General features: G+C 43.9%; 1 protein-coding gene and 1 long non-coding RNA gene across 2 annotated transcripts in view; one reads left to right on the top strand and one right to left on the bottom strand.

Moving 5' to 3' along the window:
* Window positions 1–3,580, bottom strand: part of XCL2 (X-C motif chemokine ligand 2) — a 179,550-nt gene extending 175,970 nt beyond the window's left edge. Inside the window, exons 1-3 of the mRNA XM_077901569.1 lie at window positions 3,531–3,580; window positions 2,127–2,194; window positions 1,570–1,690 (exon numbers count right to left, since the gene is read on the bottom strand). Of these exons, the coding sequence (XP_077757695.1) occupies window positions 1,570–1,655 (86 nt within the window). The 5' untranslated portion in view covers window positions 1,656–1,690; window positions 2,127–2,194; window positions 3,531–3,580. The remainder of the gene's footprint in view (window positions 1–1,569; window positions 1,691–2,126; window positions 2,195–3,530) is intronic.
* LOC144316091 (uncharacterized) lies at window positions 146–15,335 on the top strand. The gene is made up of 3 exons (XR_013381884.1): window positions 146–514; window positions 633–714; window positions 13,261–15,335. It is a non-coding gene; the product is annotated as an uncharacterized LOC144316091 (long non-coding RNA).
* The last annotated feature ends 3,175 nt before the right edge of the window (window positions 15,336–18,510 follow it).

The following is an 18,510-nucleotide window of genomic DNA, read 5'->3' as shown; positions in this document are numbered from 1 at the left end:
ATTTGGGGGACAGTAAGATTCATCTATAGCTCTTCATCATTAGGAAGAGAGCCCTGAAATCAGCACGTGTGCCCTTGGAGCTTGGTGATGAAGTTGCCAAGGCAACGGCAGCCGCTTCTGACATCATTGAAGGAAGAAAGGCTCCACAGGAAGGTGGGCTGTCCCCTTCCGGATCAGGCTCCACAGTCTTTGTCAGACTTTATTAATTCCCTGAGCCTCTTCAGAGTTCTCAGAGCTACTGTCCCACCCCCACCCACCTCAGCAAACACAGGAAGCGATGACACTGCCTTTATTAGATGGTCTTTCTCTCCCTAGTCATCCTCTAGCCAAAGTCACAAAAACAAAACAAAACAAAACAAAACAAAACAAAAACCTGGAGGGGGAATGGCTGGGGGGTGGTTGGGTGGAAGGGAGGTTCTGAGCGGCTCCCAGGCACATTTTTCTGTGACTTTTTTTGGAGAGCGAAAAGAGACTACGGAGAGGTCTGCACTCACTGGGTAGAGCAGGAACAGAGGTAAGTCTGATCAAAGAAAGAAAGGTTAAAGTTCTCCCATTCCCACCTGAAGCCTTAATAAAGGTTATCTCTGAGCAGAGGCTGTTGCTCAATAAAATATAAGGACTTCTCCTCACAGAATAGAAGGGTAACCACCAGGCAGGAGTGGAAGCCCCTCTCAGCTCAGCCCTGAGGCAGAGAGAGCCTACTGCCTACCAAAGGTCAGTGTTCCTCCTCCATGGAATGAAGGTATTTTTGAGAACAGTTGCCCAGCCAAGGACACATTTCCCAGGGAATCCACATCTAGGCCCCATATGACCAGTTCCTACCAACAGAAGGTGAGCAGCAGTGATGCGACCCATTTGCAGGTCAAAATGAGGCCCTCTGCATCCTCTCTTGCCCCTTTACTGGCCTTAGGTCAAGATGGCAAAGGGGGGTGGCACAGGGGGGCAGATAGAAGGAGCCTGGTCACCATATTAAACACAGTCACTGGACTGCTTTGTGAGTCAAAAATAAAAATCTCTCGAGTTAGGCAGCTGGGATTTCGGAGCTGCTCTGTTAGAGCAGCTAGCATTAGCTCCTACAGCATTACCACCAAGGTTAAACCAATGAGACAAGGCCTTGCACGAGGCCAGCTGCTCCCAGAATAAAAAGCTACCAACCAAAGCTAAACACAAAACATGCTCAAACTGGAAAATCCTGGCACAGGGCTGTGTTTGCAGCCAGAACACAGGAGAGATCACTGTGCAAGAAGCAGTGGGGAGGAAGCAGGGCCAAGGAAGATGAGTTCACTGACACCAAGGCCTCTGCTGAGCCCTTGACAGGTCTGTGTCTCTCTGTGCACACCACAGGCCACTGATGTGGATGCCCTCCGAGCAGCAGCCAGGAGTGGCAACCACAGTCAGGACTGCTGTGGACAGATTAGTGCACAGAGGCAAGCCATGGAGGGTGTGAGTGGGGGGCCGAGGCACAGCCTGCCTTATTCTTCCAAGCCAACCATTCTGGCTCAGAGATGAGTTCGCCTACAGGAAATGTCCCTTTTTCAAATGTGCATGAAGGTGACTCCCGTGACTCACCTTGCTCCTGTGGTGGGACCACATATACTTGGCATAAAGGCTGTAGGCTGGTGGTGGCCCTGACCGCCATCCCCTGAGATCCTCATGAGGCCAGGGCACAAAGTTCTTGCCCTCAAACCGGCTCCAATAATTAGTCACATTAAAAAAAACAAAAAATCCAATAACCAAAATAAAACTGGAAAGCCACCCCCAGCCAAAAGAAAAATTTGCTATCACCCTCCTCCCTTCTTCCCCTCCCCAGCCCAGAATCTGATCTGTGCCAGCCAAATCCACTCCCCTTGCCTGCAAGGGAAAAGACAGGAATGCTCTCTGTTGCCGGGAGCTACAGGGACCAATTTAGGGTTCACCTCCAGAGGCCCTTACATCCTGCTGAAGAACAGAATCAGGACAAAGCAGGTGGCAGCAAAGGAGACCCTGGCCCAGAGCAGTGGAGAGAGAGAGACAGAGAGAGAGGCGGGGACACAGAGCATTTGGGAGCAGGCTATCCGGAGGACAAGGACACATGAAATGCCAAAAACCATGCCTGGAGATGCAACAGTGGGCGAGGTCATTCTTACCATGGGGTTCTCCCAGAGATCACAAGTGAGGCTCTCCAAGAAGGAAACAAGAACTCACACAGAGCTCCCTGTAAGGAATTATTACTCTTTCTTGCAAAATGCATCACTGAACAAGTTATTATCATTCATAAATGATAGGGATTTTCCTGAGGCAGGAAACTGACACAACCTTTTCTGGAAGGTAATTCGGGTCTCTCTAGCAAATACTTAAATATTCAAACCCTTTGATCTAGCAAGCCCACTTCTAGAAACTTCTTCAAACAGAAATGCTCCCGCTCTCAGAAACTTCTAGAGAAATCTGTACAAAGGCATTCATTGTTGACAAGACATGCCTTTTTGATTCATTTTGCCTGTGAAATTTTGTCGCTTATTTCATTTTTTTTTTTAATTTTTATTTATTGATTTATGATAGTCACAGAGAGAGAGAGGCAGAGACACAGGCAGAGGGAGAAGCAGGCTCCATGCACTGGGAGCCCGATGTGGGATTCGATCCTGGGTCTCCAGGATCGCGCCCTGGGCCAAAAGCAGGTGCTAAACCGATGCGCCACCCAGGGATCCCACTTATTTCATTTTATAAGAAACATTACTCATCAGTGAGGTGGCTGGTCGGATTCATGACATCATCTGGCTGTGTAAAGGAGCCAAGACCTGGCATTTTATCATTTGTTTTGAAGCTGGTCTCCACCAGTAGATGTGAGTCCCTTGAGGGCAGGGGCCACCTCCTAGCCACTCGTCCTTTCAGACTCACCACAACATCGAGTACCCAGTATGTGCTCAAGTGCTATTTGTTAAATGAATTCAGGGCCCTGCCCTTTTTAGCACAGTATTCTAGAAGCAGAGCTGAGAGAGACCTGCCTCACTCTTGGCTGTGTCCTCATTCCCCTGTGCATGTAGTCACTGCTTTAGGAAGGGAGATGAAGGGGTTCAAGAGAAAGAAGGAGGAGCCATTGTGAAATGACTGACGTCTAGACTGGCAGACCAGTGAACTGTGACTCAAAAGTTCGGCGGCTGAAGTTCTTAAGATGAAGTAAGTCAGAGTTTTCAGCTTGTTGTCTGTACCTTGAACCTCCTGAAATTATATGCAGCCCTTTTCTGGGGAAACTGTGTGTGGCTTTCATGAGCTTCTCAAAGAACTCATGTCTATGATGCTCTAAAAAAGTGATTAAGAATCACTGAGCCAAGGTATTTTGACTCAGAAAAGGGCATGTTCAGATCATCTTTGCCAAGGAGTAACAGCCGCGGGAGAAGGCCAGCCAGTGTCAAAAATAGAGCTACCCAGGACTACAAAATAAACTGTCACGCTGATGTGCCAATTTTCCTTTTGCAACCACTTAATACAGTGTTTCAAAGTGCTACAGTTTTAAAGCACGCTTATTACAACCCCCACCCAATTCATAGACTTACCTTGATGTTGTTGTCTGGCTTCATAAAGTGTGAAGTGGTATTTTCTGACTCTAAAACAAGGAGGCATAAGAGAAGCTGAGAGGGAAACAAGCTGAACATTCCAAATATCACCTATGAAACAAAATCTACCATGGGAAGTTGTCACTACCCCATTTACTTGATAGTAAAATTATTAATCAAAAATTTTCAGGCAGGCAATCAAAAGTAGTTGTTTTCTGTGACAGCATTTCATTAAACATAGGTCAGAGTCATTTTTTGGAAGTGAGTGAGGAATGCTGTTATTCCATTTCCTAAATCCTCAGAACACTGGCTTCCCCTCATCTGATGTAACCGCTGTCGTCTTATCAAAACAGCAATCAATTCAGCCTCAAGTTATTTGCTTTCAAAAAGCTCTGCTGTTTGCCAATTTGATTACCTTTCAAGATGGCTTTGGTGCTCTTGATATTTTGTAATAGACCAAAGGCAGATTTAACAGGAAGAAATTTTCAAAAATTTGCCACAATCTGTGAGTACATACCAGGAGTAAATTACTGTTTTCCCAATCATCTTCTACTATACTGCTTTATACAAAATGGATCTGCCTGAGGCATACTTCCAGGCTCCCTCCAACTCTCATCCTTCCACCATGCCATTACTTCTGGTCCTTTATTCTAACCTACAGGTTAACAGGTAGCTGTGTGAGGCCACCTGACCCTCTGCCCAGGGAGATGATGGGATCACCAACACCACTTATTAGCACTTGTCTGTCTGCTTCGTCATGCTAAGTGCTATAAAAAGCAAATAATAAGATGCTGGGGCACCTGGGTGGCTCAGTTGGTTAAGCATCTGACTCATGATCTAAGCTCAGGTCTTGATCTCAGGGTTGTGAGTTCAAATCCCATGCAGGGCTGCAGACTCGGCATTGAGTCTACTAAAAAAAAAAAAAAAAAAAAAAAGGCAAAAGGAGATGCAGTAGTTGGTCTCAAGATACCTACCAGCCAAGCAGAGAAAAATCTATACTGACACCAAAAAGCGTCTGAGTATGGGACAGCAGAAACAAACTAACCTGGGGAGCAGAAGACCTAGTTGAGAAATTGCAATAAGCTGTGATTCAAAAGACTGGGCTCCGGGCCATTCAAGTTCTGAGTACTTGTCTCCTCTGTCCTCTACCTGTAATGGTCATGATCTCTAAAGTCCTGATATGGGTTCTGTTTCTACTATCCCAAACTTTCCTCCCTCAGTGACTCCGGACAAAATAAAAAGCTAAGGGGCCTCGGCAGTCACTGCAGCAGCTACAGAACTGGAGACACAAAACAACAGATTCTCCAGTGGTCTTGAGTATGCTCATAATCATGATAGGTTTGACATTTTCTGGCAGATATCAGACAAGTGTCCAGAAGAAGGATGCTTTTCCTAATTCACAGTAAGTTGCAACATGGGCTAGCTTGCAGGCCAGAAATAGGGAGATGAGGTGAGCAAGCAAAGCCCCAAGGGCAAGAGTCAAGGCTGGACCCCATAGCTTCAGATACTCAGACTGGGAACAGACACTTCCAAGGCCTCATGTTCCACCATTTTGCAACTGATGCCCAAATCCTAAACCTGACTTCCTGCAGAAATGCTCTACAAATACAGCCAGATATTCTCTGGGACCCTTAAGCCCAACCAAATAGGCCCACCTCCCTTTGCACTTCTATTGAAGGCCTATCATACTCCCACTGCCCAAATCTGAAATCTTAAATTAGCATGGAGTCCTTCATGCCTCCTTGACTTCAGTACTCACTCAGGGACCATCAACCTCTGATAGCCTCATGGTCTCTCTATCCATTCCCTCCATGCCAAGCCTTCTGCCACCACTCTGGGCTATTTTTTTTTTTTTTAAGATTTCATTTATTTATTTATTTATTCATGACAGACACAGAGAGAGAGGCAGAGACACAGGCAGAGGAAGAAGCAGGCTCCCTACAGGGAGCCCAAAGCAGGACTCATCCCAGGACCCCGGGATCATGACCTGAGCCGAAGACAGATGCTCAACCACTGAGCCACCTAGATGCCCCTGCCACCACCCAGTTTAAATATCTTTTCTCTCCCCTGAACCACAGATACCCTCCTAACTGATCTTCAGACCACCAATATTGCTGCTTTAATACATCCTAGCTGGTATTGGTTAATTGTCTACAACACTGTTCTAAACACATCACTTCTTGTCCCCAAATCTTCACTATCATCATCCTGCTTACTGAGTCAAACCCACATTGCTCCCAGACAGCACAGTACCCCTCCATGTAGGCAACACTCAGTAATATCAATATCCTCATTGTTCACAGTTGATCCACCAGTGATGAGGAAACCATCTCTCCAAGCCTGTTTCCTTACCTGTTAAATGCAGATGTTAACAAGTTCTACTTTATAGAGCTGTCATGAATATTAAGTAAAATAAAATATATAAAGTGCTTAAATGTTAGTGATGATGATGAAGAAGAAGATGAAGGTGATCTCCCCAGAACATCCCTCAAATGATTGTACTCAAATCTGGCTCATTATTCTTCTTTCTCATATTCACTTCCAGCCAAGAGCACTTAGCTGTTATGCCCAACAAATGCACTTGATCCCATATCTGTGTCTCAGGTCCCCTCTAACTTCCCTGAAATTGCCTTCTCTAGCTTTCAAGGAATGGAATCTTCCAGGGCCTGATGATTGAAATGACGTAATGAAGAATCCAGTCCACTTTTCTCAACACTTTGACTTAATCCTTTCCTGCTTATAAAAATCATCCAAACCAAAGTTTTATTAAAGAGGCAGAGAAGTTTACACCTACCTACATATTTTCCCCATGACCGTATCTAACCCTAATTTCTTCCAAAAAAAAGTTTATATTTATTTTTATCTTATCTATATTTTAAGGTTGAAAGAGAGACTTAAAATAGTTAGAAAACAATCTTCCCAGAGTACAGAGAATTATACCAGTAGAGAAAATGAAATTTGAGGGATGCCTGGCTGGCTGTCAGAAGAGCATGTCACTCTTGACTTTGGGGTCTTGAGTTTGAGCCCCACATGGGGTGTGGAGATTACTTAAATAAATAACTTTTTAAAAGAGCATGAAATGTGAATTTAGACAGATATTAGATAAAAGATCAGCTCTTCCACTTCCTAACTTAAGCTCTGCTCAAGAGAACAGGACTCTGAATATAATTAAACAGCCGGAGTCCAAATCTGCATAACATGCTTCCTAGGAATCACTGAGTCTCAGTTTCCTCATCTGTAAAATGGAGATCCTGATATCCAGTGTGCAAGCCATGGTGAGAAGCAAGTGGCATAGTCTGGAAAGGACCAAGCCTAGGGCCCAACTCAAGGCCCAGAAATGAGACCTGCTGTCTGGACACCCTGCCCACTCTAATGTTACTGTGGAGTGGGCTCTACTTCCAAACACATGTATGGTCTCCAGACTGCATCGTTATGAGAATCAGATCAAGAGTGATGGTAAGGTATGACAACTGTATTAGTCTGCTTGAGCTGCTATAAAAAATATGATAGGCTGGGGACTTTAACAGCAGACATTTATTTTTTTTTTTTTTTTAATTTTTTATTTATTTATGATAGTCACAGAGAGAGAGAGAGAGGCAGAGACACAGGCAGAGGGAGAAGCAGGCTCCATGCACCGGGAGCCTGATGTGGGATTCGATCCTGAGTCTCCAGGATCGCGCCCTGGGCCAAAGGCAGGCGCCAAACCGCTACGCCACCCAGGGATCCCAACAGCAGACATTTAATTCTCGCAGTTCTGGAGGCTGAGAAGTCCAAGGTCAGGGCACAAGCAGGGAGGTTAATTCTGAGGCCTCTCCTCTTAGCTTGTAAGCAGCTGCCTTCTCACTCTATGCTCACATGAGCTTTCCTCAGAGCATGTTCATGGAAACAGAGCAAGCTCTCTGGTGTCTTTTCTTACAAAGGCATTAATCCCATCAGATCAGGACCCCTCATGACCTCATCTAACCCTATCTCCCAAAAGCCTCTCCAAGTACCATTGCACTGGGGGTTAAGCCTTTGACATATGAATGATGGAAGGCACATGTCACAACATTCAGTCCATAATGACATTATTTAACACTACTCTTACTCATTATTACAGGATCACCAGTCTGCCTTCTAAGTCTCCACATCTGTTTTGCAGAGTTCCAAGATATGTTTCCACATGCTCACCAAACAGTTCACTTGGCCAGTTTTCTAAGGTCTCTGTAATTCCCAGAAGTGCTTCTAAGGTACTCATTATCCACAGAGTCCCTGAAAAAGGCCTTCAGCCATAGCCAAAGCTGCTGCCTCCTATTACTGCTTCTGCTAAGTCTACTGTTCCAGCCCCAAGAAGTTGTCAATGGATACCTTCCACTTCTTGACAACCAAAGGCCTCAGTGTCTTGACCGAAAAAAAGTAGCAGAAGCTCCTCACTTTTGGGCTGGTTGTCTCACAGATTTCAGACAAAAAGCTTTCCTCTTCCTTCCCAGGATGCACACATGCTCCACAGGTCTTCTGCTCATTGCACAGAGCATGGTATTTAATAGGCACTCAATAAACATCACTTAACTGGTAGTGGCCTGAACTAGAGTGAGTCCTGCAGAATGAATGCTCTACTCAAAACTGGACCTATATCTAGCTCCAAGGCGTTTTTCACCAGTGAAGTTTGTGGGCTTCAGTTCTTTCTCTCCTGAGCAAGACAAGCTGCTTCCTCAAACCAGAGCTTCTAACCAGTATGCTACAAAATGGGTCACTGGTGTGCCAGAAGATATCATTTCCCCCAAGTCCCCAGGGTTGCAGGGCTAGGCCTGGGAGCCACAAATCACAGACTGGATTCCTTATGTGATCAATAGCTCTCACAGTTAACCCCAGTGTGCCATACAATTATATCATTCTCTATGTGCAATACAGTTATAATCATACTATCCAGCATGAATTAGAGAAGGTTGAGAAGCACTTCTTCAAGCTAAAAGAGCCCCAAGCAGGCCTCCCCTCATTTTGTCATGTGTGCACCCTAGGACAAGCCCAACTTGGGTTCAAGATATCATCTCCCACCAAAAATTGTGAATGAAATACCATTTGCATCTGTATCTTCATTTCTACACATTCATTGGTTCCCACCTTTCCTTTCCTTCCTTCACACATCTTTCAAACTTGATTGATCTCTTTATTCTTTCCTTTGATAACTTGATCTCATCCCCCTGCTACACCTCCTCCATCCCTCCTTCTTGCTGCACTGTCATCATCCATGGGTCTTCATAGGTCTCCTAGAATAGTAATTTATTCTCTAACAATTATTTGAATGGAATTTCTTAAAACTGAGTCCAAAGAGGAAGAACCCCAAGATAACTGTATTTGGGGGTAATTTTTTAGTACAACTCACATACTATGAGCTCACATACTAGAACTATATCTACAAATTTGATAGCCTAGATTAACACAATTCCTTAAAAGGCACAATCTATGAAAATTCACACAAGATTAATAGACAATCTGAATAGACCTATATCTATTAAATAAATTAAACTAATTAATAATCTTCTAAAACAAAAAGCACCAGGCCTATATGAGTTCATTGGTGAATTCTATCAAACATTTAAAGGAGAAAGTGTAACAGTTCTCTACAATCACTTGATTGTAGAGCAAAGGTATTTCTAATTCCTTTGATGAGGTCGGTATTACCCTAATATGAAAACCAGACAAAGACATTACAAGAAAAGAAAATTATAGGCCAATATCTCTCATAAACATAGATGAAAAATCCTCAACAAAATATTAGCAAATCAAGTACAACAATGTATAAAAAGAATTACCCACCATGGCCAAATGGGACTTAGCCCAGGTATACAAGGTTGGTTCTACATTTAAAAACCAATTAATGTAATCCATCTCATCAACAGGCTAAAAAAGAAGAATCACAATAGATGCAGATAAAGCATTTGACAAAATCCAACACCCATTCATGATAAAAATTTTCAGAAAGCTAGGAATAAAAGGAACTTCCTCAACTTGATAAACATACTCAATGGTGAGAAATTTAAGCCTTTCCTATGAAGATCAGAAAAAGGCAAAAGGGGGTGAGGTCCCTTCTCACCATGCCTTTTCAACATGATACTGGAAATACTAGTTAATGAAATAAGAAAGGGAAATAAATGGTATACAAATTGGGAAGGAAGAAATAAAACTGTCCTTGTTCACAGACGACACGATCATCTGTGTAAAAAATAAAAAATAAACTGACTAAGAAACTCCTGAGACTAATAAGCAATTATAGCAAGGTTGTAGGATACACAATTAAAATACATAAGTCAATTGCTTTCCTTTATACCAGCAATGACCAAATGGAACTTGAAACTAAAAACACAATATCATTTACATTAGCATTATCTAAAAATGAAATATTTAAACATAAACCTAACAAAATATGTGCAAGTCTATTTGAGAGAAACCACAAAACTCTGATGAACAAAATCAAATAACTAAATAAATGGAGAGATATCCCATGTTTGTGGATAGGAAGATTCAATATAGTCAAGATGTCAATTCTTCACAGTTTGACCTAGAGTCAATGCAATCCCAATCAAAATCCCAAAAAGTTATTTTGTAGATATCAACAAATGGATTCTCAAGTACATATACAGAGGCAAAAGACTCTAACAGCCAACACAATATTGAAGGAGAAGAACAAAGTTGGGAGGTCTGATGCTACCCTACTTCAAGAAGCTACTATGAAGCTATAGGAATTAAGACAGTAATAGGATGTGCCTGGCTAGCTCAGTTGGTAGGGCATGTGACTCTTGATCTGAGTTGTGATTTTGAGCCCCACATTGGGTATGGAGATTACATAAAAATAAAATCTTAAAAGAAAAAAAAGAGTGATGTATTGATGAAAAAATAAACAAATAGATCAATGAAACAGAATAAGAGCCCAGAAATAGACTTTCATAAATATAGTCAACTGATCTTTGACAAAAGGGCAAAGGTAACACAATAGAGCAAATAGTGTCTTTTCAACAAATGGTACTAGAACAACTGGACATGCACATGCAAAAAAAAAAATCTAGACACAGAACTTACATCTTTCACCAAAATTAACTAAAAATGGATCATAAACCTAAATTTAAACGCAACACTATAAAACTCCTAGAAGATGACATAGGAGAAAACCTAGATGACGTTAGGCATGTTGAGCCCTTTTTAGACACAACACCAAAGACATGATACATGAAAGATAATTATGTGACATTTACATAATAATAAGACATAATACATGAAAGACAATTACATGAAATAATAGGCTAGACTTCATTAAAATTAATAACTTCTGCTCTATGTCAAAAGAATGAGAACACAAGCCACAGACTGGGATAAAATATTTGCAAAAGACATATCTGATAAAGAACTGGCATCCAAAATACACAAAGAAGTTTTAAAACTCAACAATAATAAAACAAACAGCTTGATTAAAAATGGCTCAAAATTTAACATGCACTTCACTGAAGAATATATACAGGTGCAGATAAACATATGAAAAAACATGACATGAGGGCAGCCCCGGTGGCTCAGCGGTTTAGCGCCGCCTTCAGCCCGGGGCGTGGTCCTGGAGACCTGGGATCGAGTCCCATGTCGGGCTCCCTGCATGGAGCCTGCTTCTCCCTCTGCCTGTGTCTCTGCCTCTCTCTCTGTGTCTCTCAGGAATAAATAAATAAAATCTTTAAGAAAAAGAAAAGAAAAAACATGACATGAGACATGAGAAGACACTCCACATCACATGTCTTCAGGAAATGCAAATTGAAATAACAATGAGCCACCACAACACATCTGTTAGAATGGCCAAAATCACAAACCCCAAATGCTGGCAACACTGACAACACCAACTGCTGGCAAAGATGTGGAGCAACAGGAACTTTTGTACATTGCTGCTGGGAAGGCAAAATGGTACAGCCACTTCGGAAGACAATTTGGGTGTTTTGTATAAGACTACACATACTCTTAGCACATAATCTAACAAACAAATGGTTGGTATTTACCCAAAGGTACCCAAAACTTATGTCTACACAAAAACCAGAGATGTTTATAGCACCTTTGTTCATAATTGCCAAAACTTGGACACAACCAAGATGTCCTTCAGTAGGTGGATGGGTTAATAAACTGTAGTCCATCCAGACAATGGATGGAATATTATTTAATGATAAAAAAGAAATGATCTACCAGGCCATGAAAAAACATAGAAGAACCTTAAATGCTATTAAGTAAAAGAAACCAATCTGAAAAGGCTACATGCTGTATAATTCCAATTGTATGATGTTCTGGAAAAGGCAAGATTGTGGAGATAGCAAAAAAGCAATGGTTTCCAGGGGCTGGGGAGAAAGTAGGATGAATTGATAGAATATAGAAGGCTTTTAAGGCAGTGAAAATACTCTGTACAATACAGTAATAATGGACACGTATCGTCATATATTTGTCCAAACCCACAGAACGTACCAGTGCCAATGGTGAACCCTAATGTGAACTATAGAGTTGGGGTGATTATGATGTGTCAGTGTAATTTCGTCAATTATAATAAATACAACACTCTGACAGAGACGCTGATAATTGGGGAGGCTGCTCATGTGTGGGGGCAGGAGGCATATGGGAAGTCTTTGTACCTTCCTCTTAATTTTGCTGTGAACCTATAACTGCTATTAAAAAAGGTCTGTATAAAAACAATTATGCTGTAAAATCAAATGTTGCTCAATTAATATTTTTAAGCAAATGAGCACATTAGCATCCATGGTCAAGTACTTCTAGCAGTCAATAAAAAGGAGGAGGAAGGTAGTGAACAATTCTACAGGAGGGCAGATAGTGGTACTTCAAGGTATCACATCTACATTAAAATTCACTCGCTCTCAATCATTCTTGTCCAACAGCTCCCCAAATGCAACTGGGTAACGATTTCCCTAGAGATTCATGTCACTTCCCTAATTTAAATCTTCCTGAGTTCACTCCCCCTTGTATCTCACTGAATAATGGGAATAAATCAAATTTACCCATCACAACTATCTGGCCAAAGGAAAGAGAATTTTACTCTCTCAAGAGAAGAGAGTTGCTTCCTTCTACACATGCATTTGCTACGTGCATCATCATTGAAAAAATTGGTTTATGTGCACTAGAAAAAAAATTGAAGAAGAGTATTTCCCAGTAGGGTTTAGGGTTCAATGTAGGAATTTTTTGTGTACAAGTGGGATTAAATATTTCCACATAAATACTTTCAATTTATTTATGAAATTTATATGAAAGCAAGAAGATTTTACTTCCTGGGGAGAGATCACTGATGAATATTCAGGAGTAATTGTTGTATGCTGTATATCTCTTATCAGTGAGGGGGGGGAAAAAAGTAAATAATCCTAATGAGCCTATTTGACCTCCAGAAAGGCTGTGTTCTCCTCTATGGGTGAAGGCACACCCATGTGTATCTCCCACTATGTACACTCCACCATGTTTGGACAGTGGGGTTAAATGTCAAAGACATTTCTTTCTTTTTTTTTAAGATAGATTTATTGATTGATTGATTGATTCATGAGAGGCACAGAGAGAGAGAGAGAGGCAGAGACACAAGCAGAGGGAGAAGCAGGCTCCATGCAGGGAGCCCAATATGGGACTCGATCCCGGATCTCTAGAATCACACCCCAGGCTGAAAGCACCACTAAACCGCTAAGCCACTGGGGCTGCCCTGTCAAAGACATTTCTTAAGAAAACCTATTTCTTCCAGGACCATCATCTCCATGCCAGCCTTCCAATCGATGGAGAAGAGAAAGGACAAAACAACAAAGGAGACAGCAGAGCCCATGCTTCCTCCTCCTGACCTTCATCCTCAGCACTAGGTCTGACCCAGCCTGGCTTGGCCCATGCCACCCCATAGCCCCCAAGGCTGTCTCCCATTCTTACTTCAGCTTCAGCAGACAGAGTTCCCATTCTGACCTGTCCACGCTGCCTCACTCTGCCTGCAACTCCACTGTACACAATTCAAAATAAGAAGCATTCACTGAGCACCTACTATGTGCCAGGCCCTAGGCAATGTAGAATTAGATCCAAAGGTCCTCCTTCCAAATCAGGACTCTCTTTTTTGATTACCCTCCAGAATCACATGGATCTTTATGTCAATGATGAAAGTAGTAATAATAATGCCCAAAAGTTATACAGAATTTAAGGCACTAGTCTAAGCATTTGCCTATACTAACTCATCCAACCCCCTAACATCCCTATGAGGTATCGTTCATATTTACCAGCACACTGAGGCAGAGCGATTACTAGTAAGGCTACAAGCTAGTAAGCAGAGCAGATGTAGCACAGGCAGCCTGGCTCTGGAGTCAAGGTCTGTACTACTGGGCTGAAAGCTGGTAGGAGCAGTGGAAAGAGAAGCAACATTCAACTCAGTATATTTTAACACAACACTTACTAGGTGCTCAGACCAAGGAGTCAGGGATGAATGGAAGTGCCTCCAAGAGGGAAGTTCCTTCTTCTCCCTCTTTTCAGAAACAAGGCCAGCCCATGCAAACACACCTCCAACACCATTATATCCTAGCAGACAGGGCCTCCCGCCTCGAAATCCACTCACTCATTGTGTCTCCACTCCTTTCACCCTCCTCTGCCCACCCACACTCATTAACCCAGCACTCTGGATGCTACAGTCACCCAAAGCCCCCTTACTCTGTCGATCCTTTGATTCTGTGTCTCTACCTAGCATTCCCTCTGTGACCTGAGAGTCAACCTCCAACCTTCACACTCCCTGACTTGGGTAATAGATCTGCCCGTCGCCACCTAACCGGTACTTCTCCCCACCTGCAGGTACATTAAGATCCTAGCTTAGACTTTGTACCTATCAACATAATATACATGCTTGATCAACCCTTGCTGCTTTGATTAACCTTTATTCATTTATTCCTTCAACAAATAATGTCCATCTACCATATGCCAGATAACATACAGAATCCTTTATTGGCGTCCATTATTCCTTTATATCCCCTGAAGATCACTATTAGGTTTTTATTACCTCCATTCTATATATGGGGAAGCTGAGCTCTTGGCATTTTTATCAAGTTCTTGGGGAATCATTTGCTATGCTGTGGGCTCCTTGAAGCTGAGCCTACCTTTCACTTTTCTGCCCCAGCCCTCCAGGAGGCACTCGGCAAACAGTTGTGTAATTGCGTTAGATTAACAAACCAACCGGGTGCTCCGAGCAGCCTGACCCTGACAATATCCAGCAGACAACTTGCTGACCTGAAAGCCCTCTCTCATTCATGTCACACAATAAAAATTGACCTGAACACCACCTGCTTTATCAGCAACCACCAGCCACTACCAGAGCTTTGCAAATGAGGAATGGTTAGAAACCTCACTCTCACCGCATCTTCCAGGGAAAAGAACCAAAAGCAATCATCTGGGGTGAAGGGTGGACCCCTGCCAGCCAGGTCACTTCCTGGGGAGGAGAGCATTCAGTCTGGGCACCTGGAAATATAACACATACAGTGTCTGCTCCTTGTTGCCCGGGAGGCCTTGACAGCTGTCAGCTGTTCTGACATATCCTGACAATAATGAGCCCATAATGCCTCTTCAGGGTCTTGCTAAGTCATCAGATCCCTGGGTGATGCCATCTGCTGGGGGAGCACGCCCAGAGATTCTGATCCCAAGGCAGCAGCCATACAAAGAGATTTTATCCTGGGATTTATGCCAGGTACAGAGGCCTGACCTGACACTGCAGGGTTTAGAATTCAGAGCCAATAGACCAAGTGTCCCCAAGGAGAAAAGCAAATGATTTTCTGAAGACTGTGGGACCTGCTGTTTCTTCTTAGGAACCCATTAATAAAATGATAATAAAACTAAAATATCATTAAAAGAACATATTTAGATCAATTGTTCCTTTCAGCAGGTTGTAATTCCTGTAACTCTCAGGGAACAGCTTTGAGTTCTGCATAGCAGCTCCCACGCAAGACACAATCTGTCTGTGGCAGAGGGAATGAGTCAGCCTACAGCAGGGAGGGGGCAAGGACAGCCTGCCGCCCTCCCCACAGCAGCTCGGCAGCTCAGCTGGGTTTTCTTGCAAGATGAGCTTTTCACCTGCTGGTCACTTCTCTCTGTTTTAAAAGGAAGAATATCTCAGAGGCTTCAAATTATGAGGGAAGTGGCAACTGCCCTCCTTCAGAGCAGGCATGATGCCCCCTCAACTCTTCCCTGGTCAGGGTTTTCAAAATGCAAAGCCCTACAGACATCTTTGATGATTATCAGCAGCAGGAGCAAATGATGATCCCTCATTTCTGTCTGTTCCTCCTCTCTTCAATACCCCCAGCTATAAAATGACTTCGTGTGACAGCCTGATGGGCAATGCAGGGACTTATTCATTCATTCATTCATCCACCAATGCTTATTGAGCATGCTTCTATGCTGTGTGCTGTGTCAGGTGTTAGGGAAGTTAGGCTGAGGTGGAAGCACCTCAGGACTCCTGCCTGCTTCCAGCTCCCCACCTGCAGGCTCCCCTCCCAAGAGCCCCGGCCCCAGAAGCCAAGCCAGAGCCAGAGGCCAGGCTGGAGCTTCTGCAGCCAAAACACAGAGCTGAGCTTGGCAGAGCAGTGCTGCTCCCTCTCACCAACCGCTGCACCCACACGCCAGCCTTCCAGCTGCCCCTCACCACTGTGGGATGTCCCTTGACCCCACTGGGAACTATGCCTCTGACCCTGTCCCCCTGCAGGCCGCAGCTTGCCCATGGAGAATTTGCAGACTGTTGGCCTGCCTTCCCTTTCTGCCCCCAACCCCTGCTTTCTGCTTTCCATGGGAGCACTCAGAAGGCCCTCTGCTCACCTAATTCCGACTTTCCCTGACCTTTTCTCCTCTGTTGCCTCTGTCACCGAACAGTGAGGGAGCAGAGGACGTCACCCCACAATATGCCACTTTGACGAGTGGATTGTTTTGAGCTAAAGGCATCAGGACTCAGCAGACTCAGAAAAGGTTCTGTTTTGTTTTGTCTATGTCTCTCTTAACTGCCTGCAAGAAGGTAGATCAAGGGCTTATACCAGGAAGAGCATTAACACTGGAAATAATGTTTTATATTAGAAAGACTTATCTGAGTGGCCTGACACACATTGGTTTCCTAAACATTTGCTCTTCCATCTTCCTGGGAATTGTCCCCCTGCCGCCGAGACCCCAAACTCCCTCCCCTTCTCCTTAGCTCAGGATGCATAGAAGCCTCCATTGCCTGAGTAGCTTGAGGCCTCTCACATCTTTGGGGCTCCTGTACGTATGAAATTAAATTTGCTCCTATCCTCTTACTCTGTCTTATGCCCATTCAACTATTAGACCAACCAGAGAACCTACAAAGGAAGGGAAGAGTTGGCTGTCCCTACAAGTGTCGGGTGCTAGTCCAGACACTCTTCAGACTCAATCATCAGCATCAGACAGGGAGCAGCTGTGACCTCTGGATTCAAGGTCAGCTCCTCTGGGCTGGCTGCAGATGACAAATGCTTTCCTGTCCAGCCATTCTCAAACACAGGTCATCACAGGCCATGTCCTCACCCATTCCGTGCTTCTCTCACTGCAGCCAGAGCAGTCTTTGTAAAACTCCTATCTGGCCATGTCACTTCTCTTACATGATGTCACACATCATGGTGGCTAAGATCATGAATGCTAGAGCCAGACTGTCTGATTTCAAATCCTGACTATCCAATTACTCCCTGGGTGACCTTGAGCAAGTGACTTAACTTCCCTGATCCTTGGTTTCCTCATCTGAAAAATGGGTATAATAATAGTATCTGTCTTTTAAGAGTTGCTTAAAAGACTGACTGAAGTTAACATTGGGCTTAGAACAATATCTGGCACAGAGTAAGTGTCCTATATGTTCCTACTGAATAAAGAACGGCTCCTTACTGCCCAGCATTTAAGCTCCAGGCCCCTTAAGTGGTCTACACATGTGATCACCGTCTGCTCTACCTAACTTTCTGGTCTCACCCAACATCCCAGGGCCAACAGGCAGTGCTCCAGACCCAGAGCCAAGTGCAGACCCTGCATGTGCATCTGCATGCCCCCCATCTCCATCTCCATCTCTCTCCCCACCCTCTGCCTTTACTTGGACTTTCTTCTCTCTGGAAAGTTCTGCTCCATGAGCTCCTGGTGTCCTGCCCTCCCACCTGCTCAGCCCCTGGCCACACTGGCTTCAGTAGCCTCTCCCCATGCTCTACATCTCCCAGTTATTCACCACCCCCAAGCCACTTCCTAAACTATATTCTAATCGCTTGCTTCCCGCTAGCCTGAAAAACCCAGTCGTCTCCTCAGCATGTCACACCATGCTTACTGCCCAGTAGGCGCTCAATAAATATTTGATGAAAGAACAAATGTCCAAACTGGATGATAAATTAGTCATCAGCCGTATTTCCAACTCCCCAGTCATTCCAGATACAATCATTCTTTGGACTCAGCTCTCAGTGCCAGGAAGAAGGTTCTTCTTTTCTGAGGATATCCAAATCCCAGACAGACAAGGGGGTGCTGCACAGGGAAGGAGTACAGCCTGATACTGATTCCCAAAAGGTGGTAACTGCAGTATTCCAGAGAGTATGGGACCCTGAAGCATTGAGGGAAGGAAGAATGGACACAGGGTGAGATCAGAGACCTGACTGTCGCACTGACTCACCGGACAGCCTTCTTGCCTCTCTGGGCCTCAGTTTCCCCACATTTAAAATGAAGCGCTTGACTTTGTGCTCTCTGAGGATTTCTTAAACTCTAAAAATAGTTGAGTCTATCCAAATATCGAATATGACTTGATTCAAGCCATGTCATTCCTCCATGCCAATCATCTTCAGTGGCTCCCCACCACCCTTAGAATCAAGACTCAGTACTGAACCGGCAAGTGGATTGAGTGCTCTCTCACTCTGGCCTGCTCCTGTCTAACTCCCGACTTCCCATCCCAGTGAAACCCTTCCTTCACCTGCTAAACAGGTCCTTCTCTGTTCCTCCTGTTTCCACCTGAAGTACCTTC

Source organism: Canis aureus, chromosome 6 (assembly GCF_053574225.1).
Source record: "Canis aureus isolate CA01 chromosome 6, VMU_Caureus_v.1.0, whole genome shotgun sequence".
NCBI lineage: Eukaryota > Metazoa > Chordata > Mammalia > Carnivora > Canidae > Canis > Canis aureus.
The sequence above is the reverse complement of the archived record's forward strand: the minus strand, read 5'-3'. Positions and strand labels throughout refer to the sequence as shown.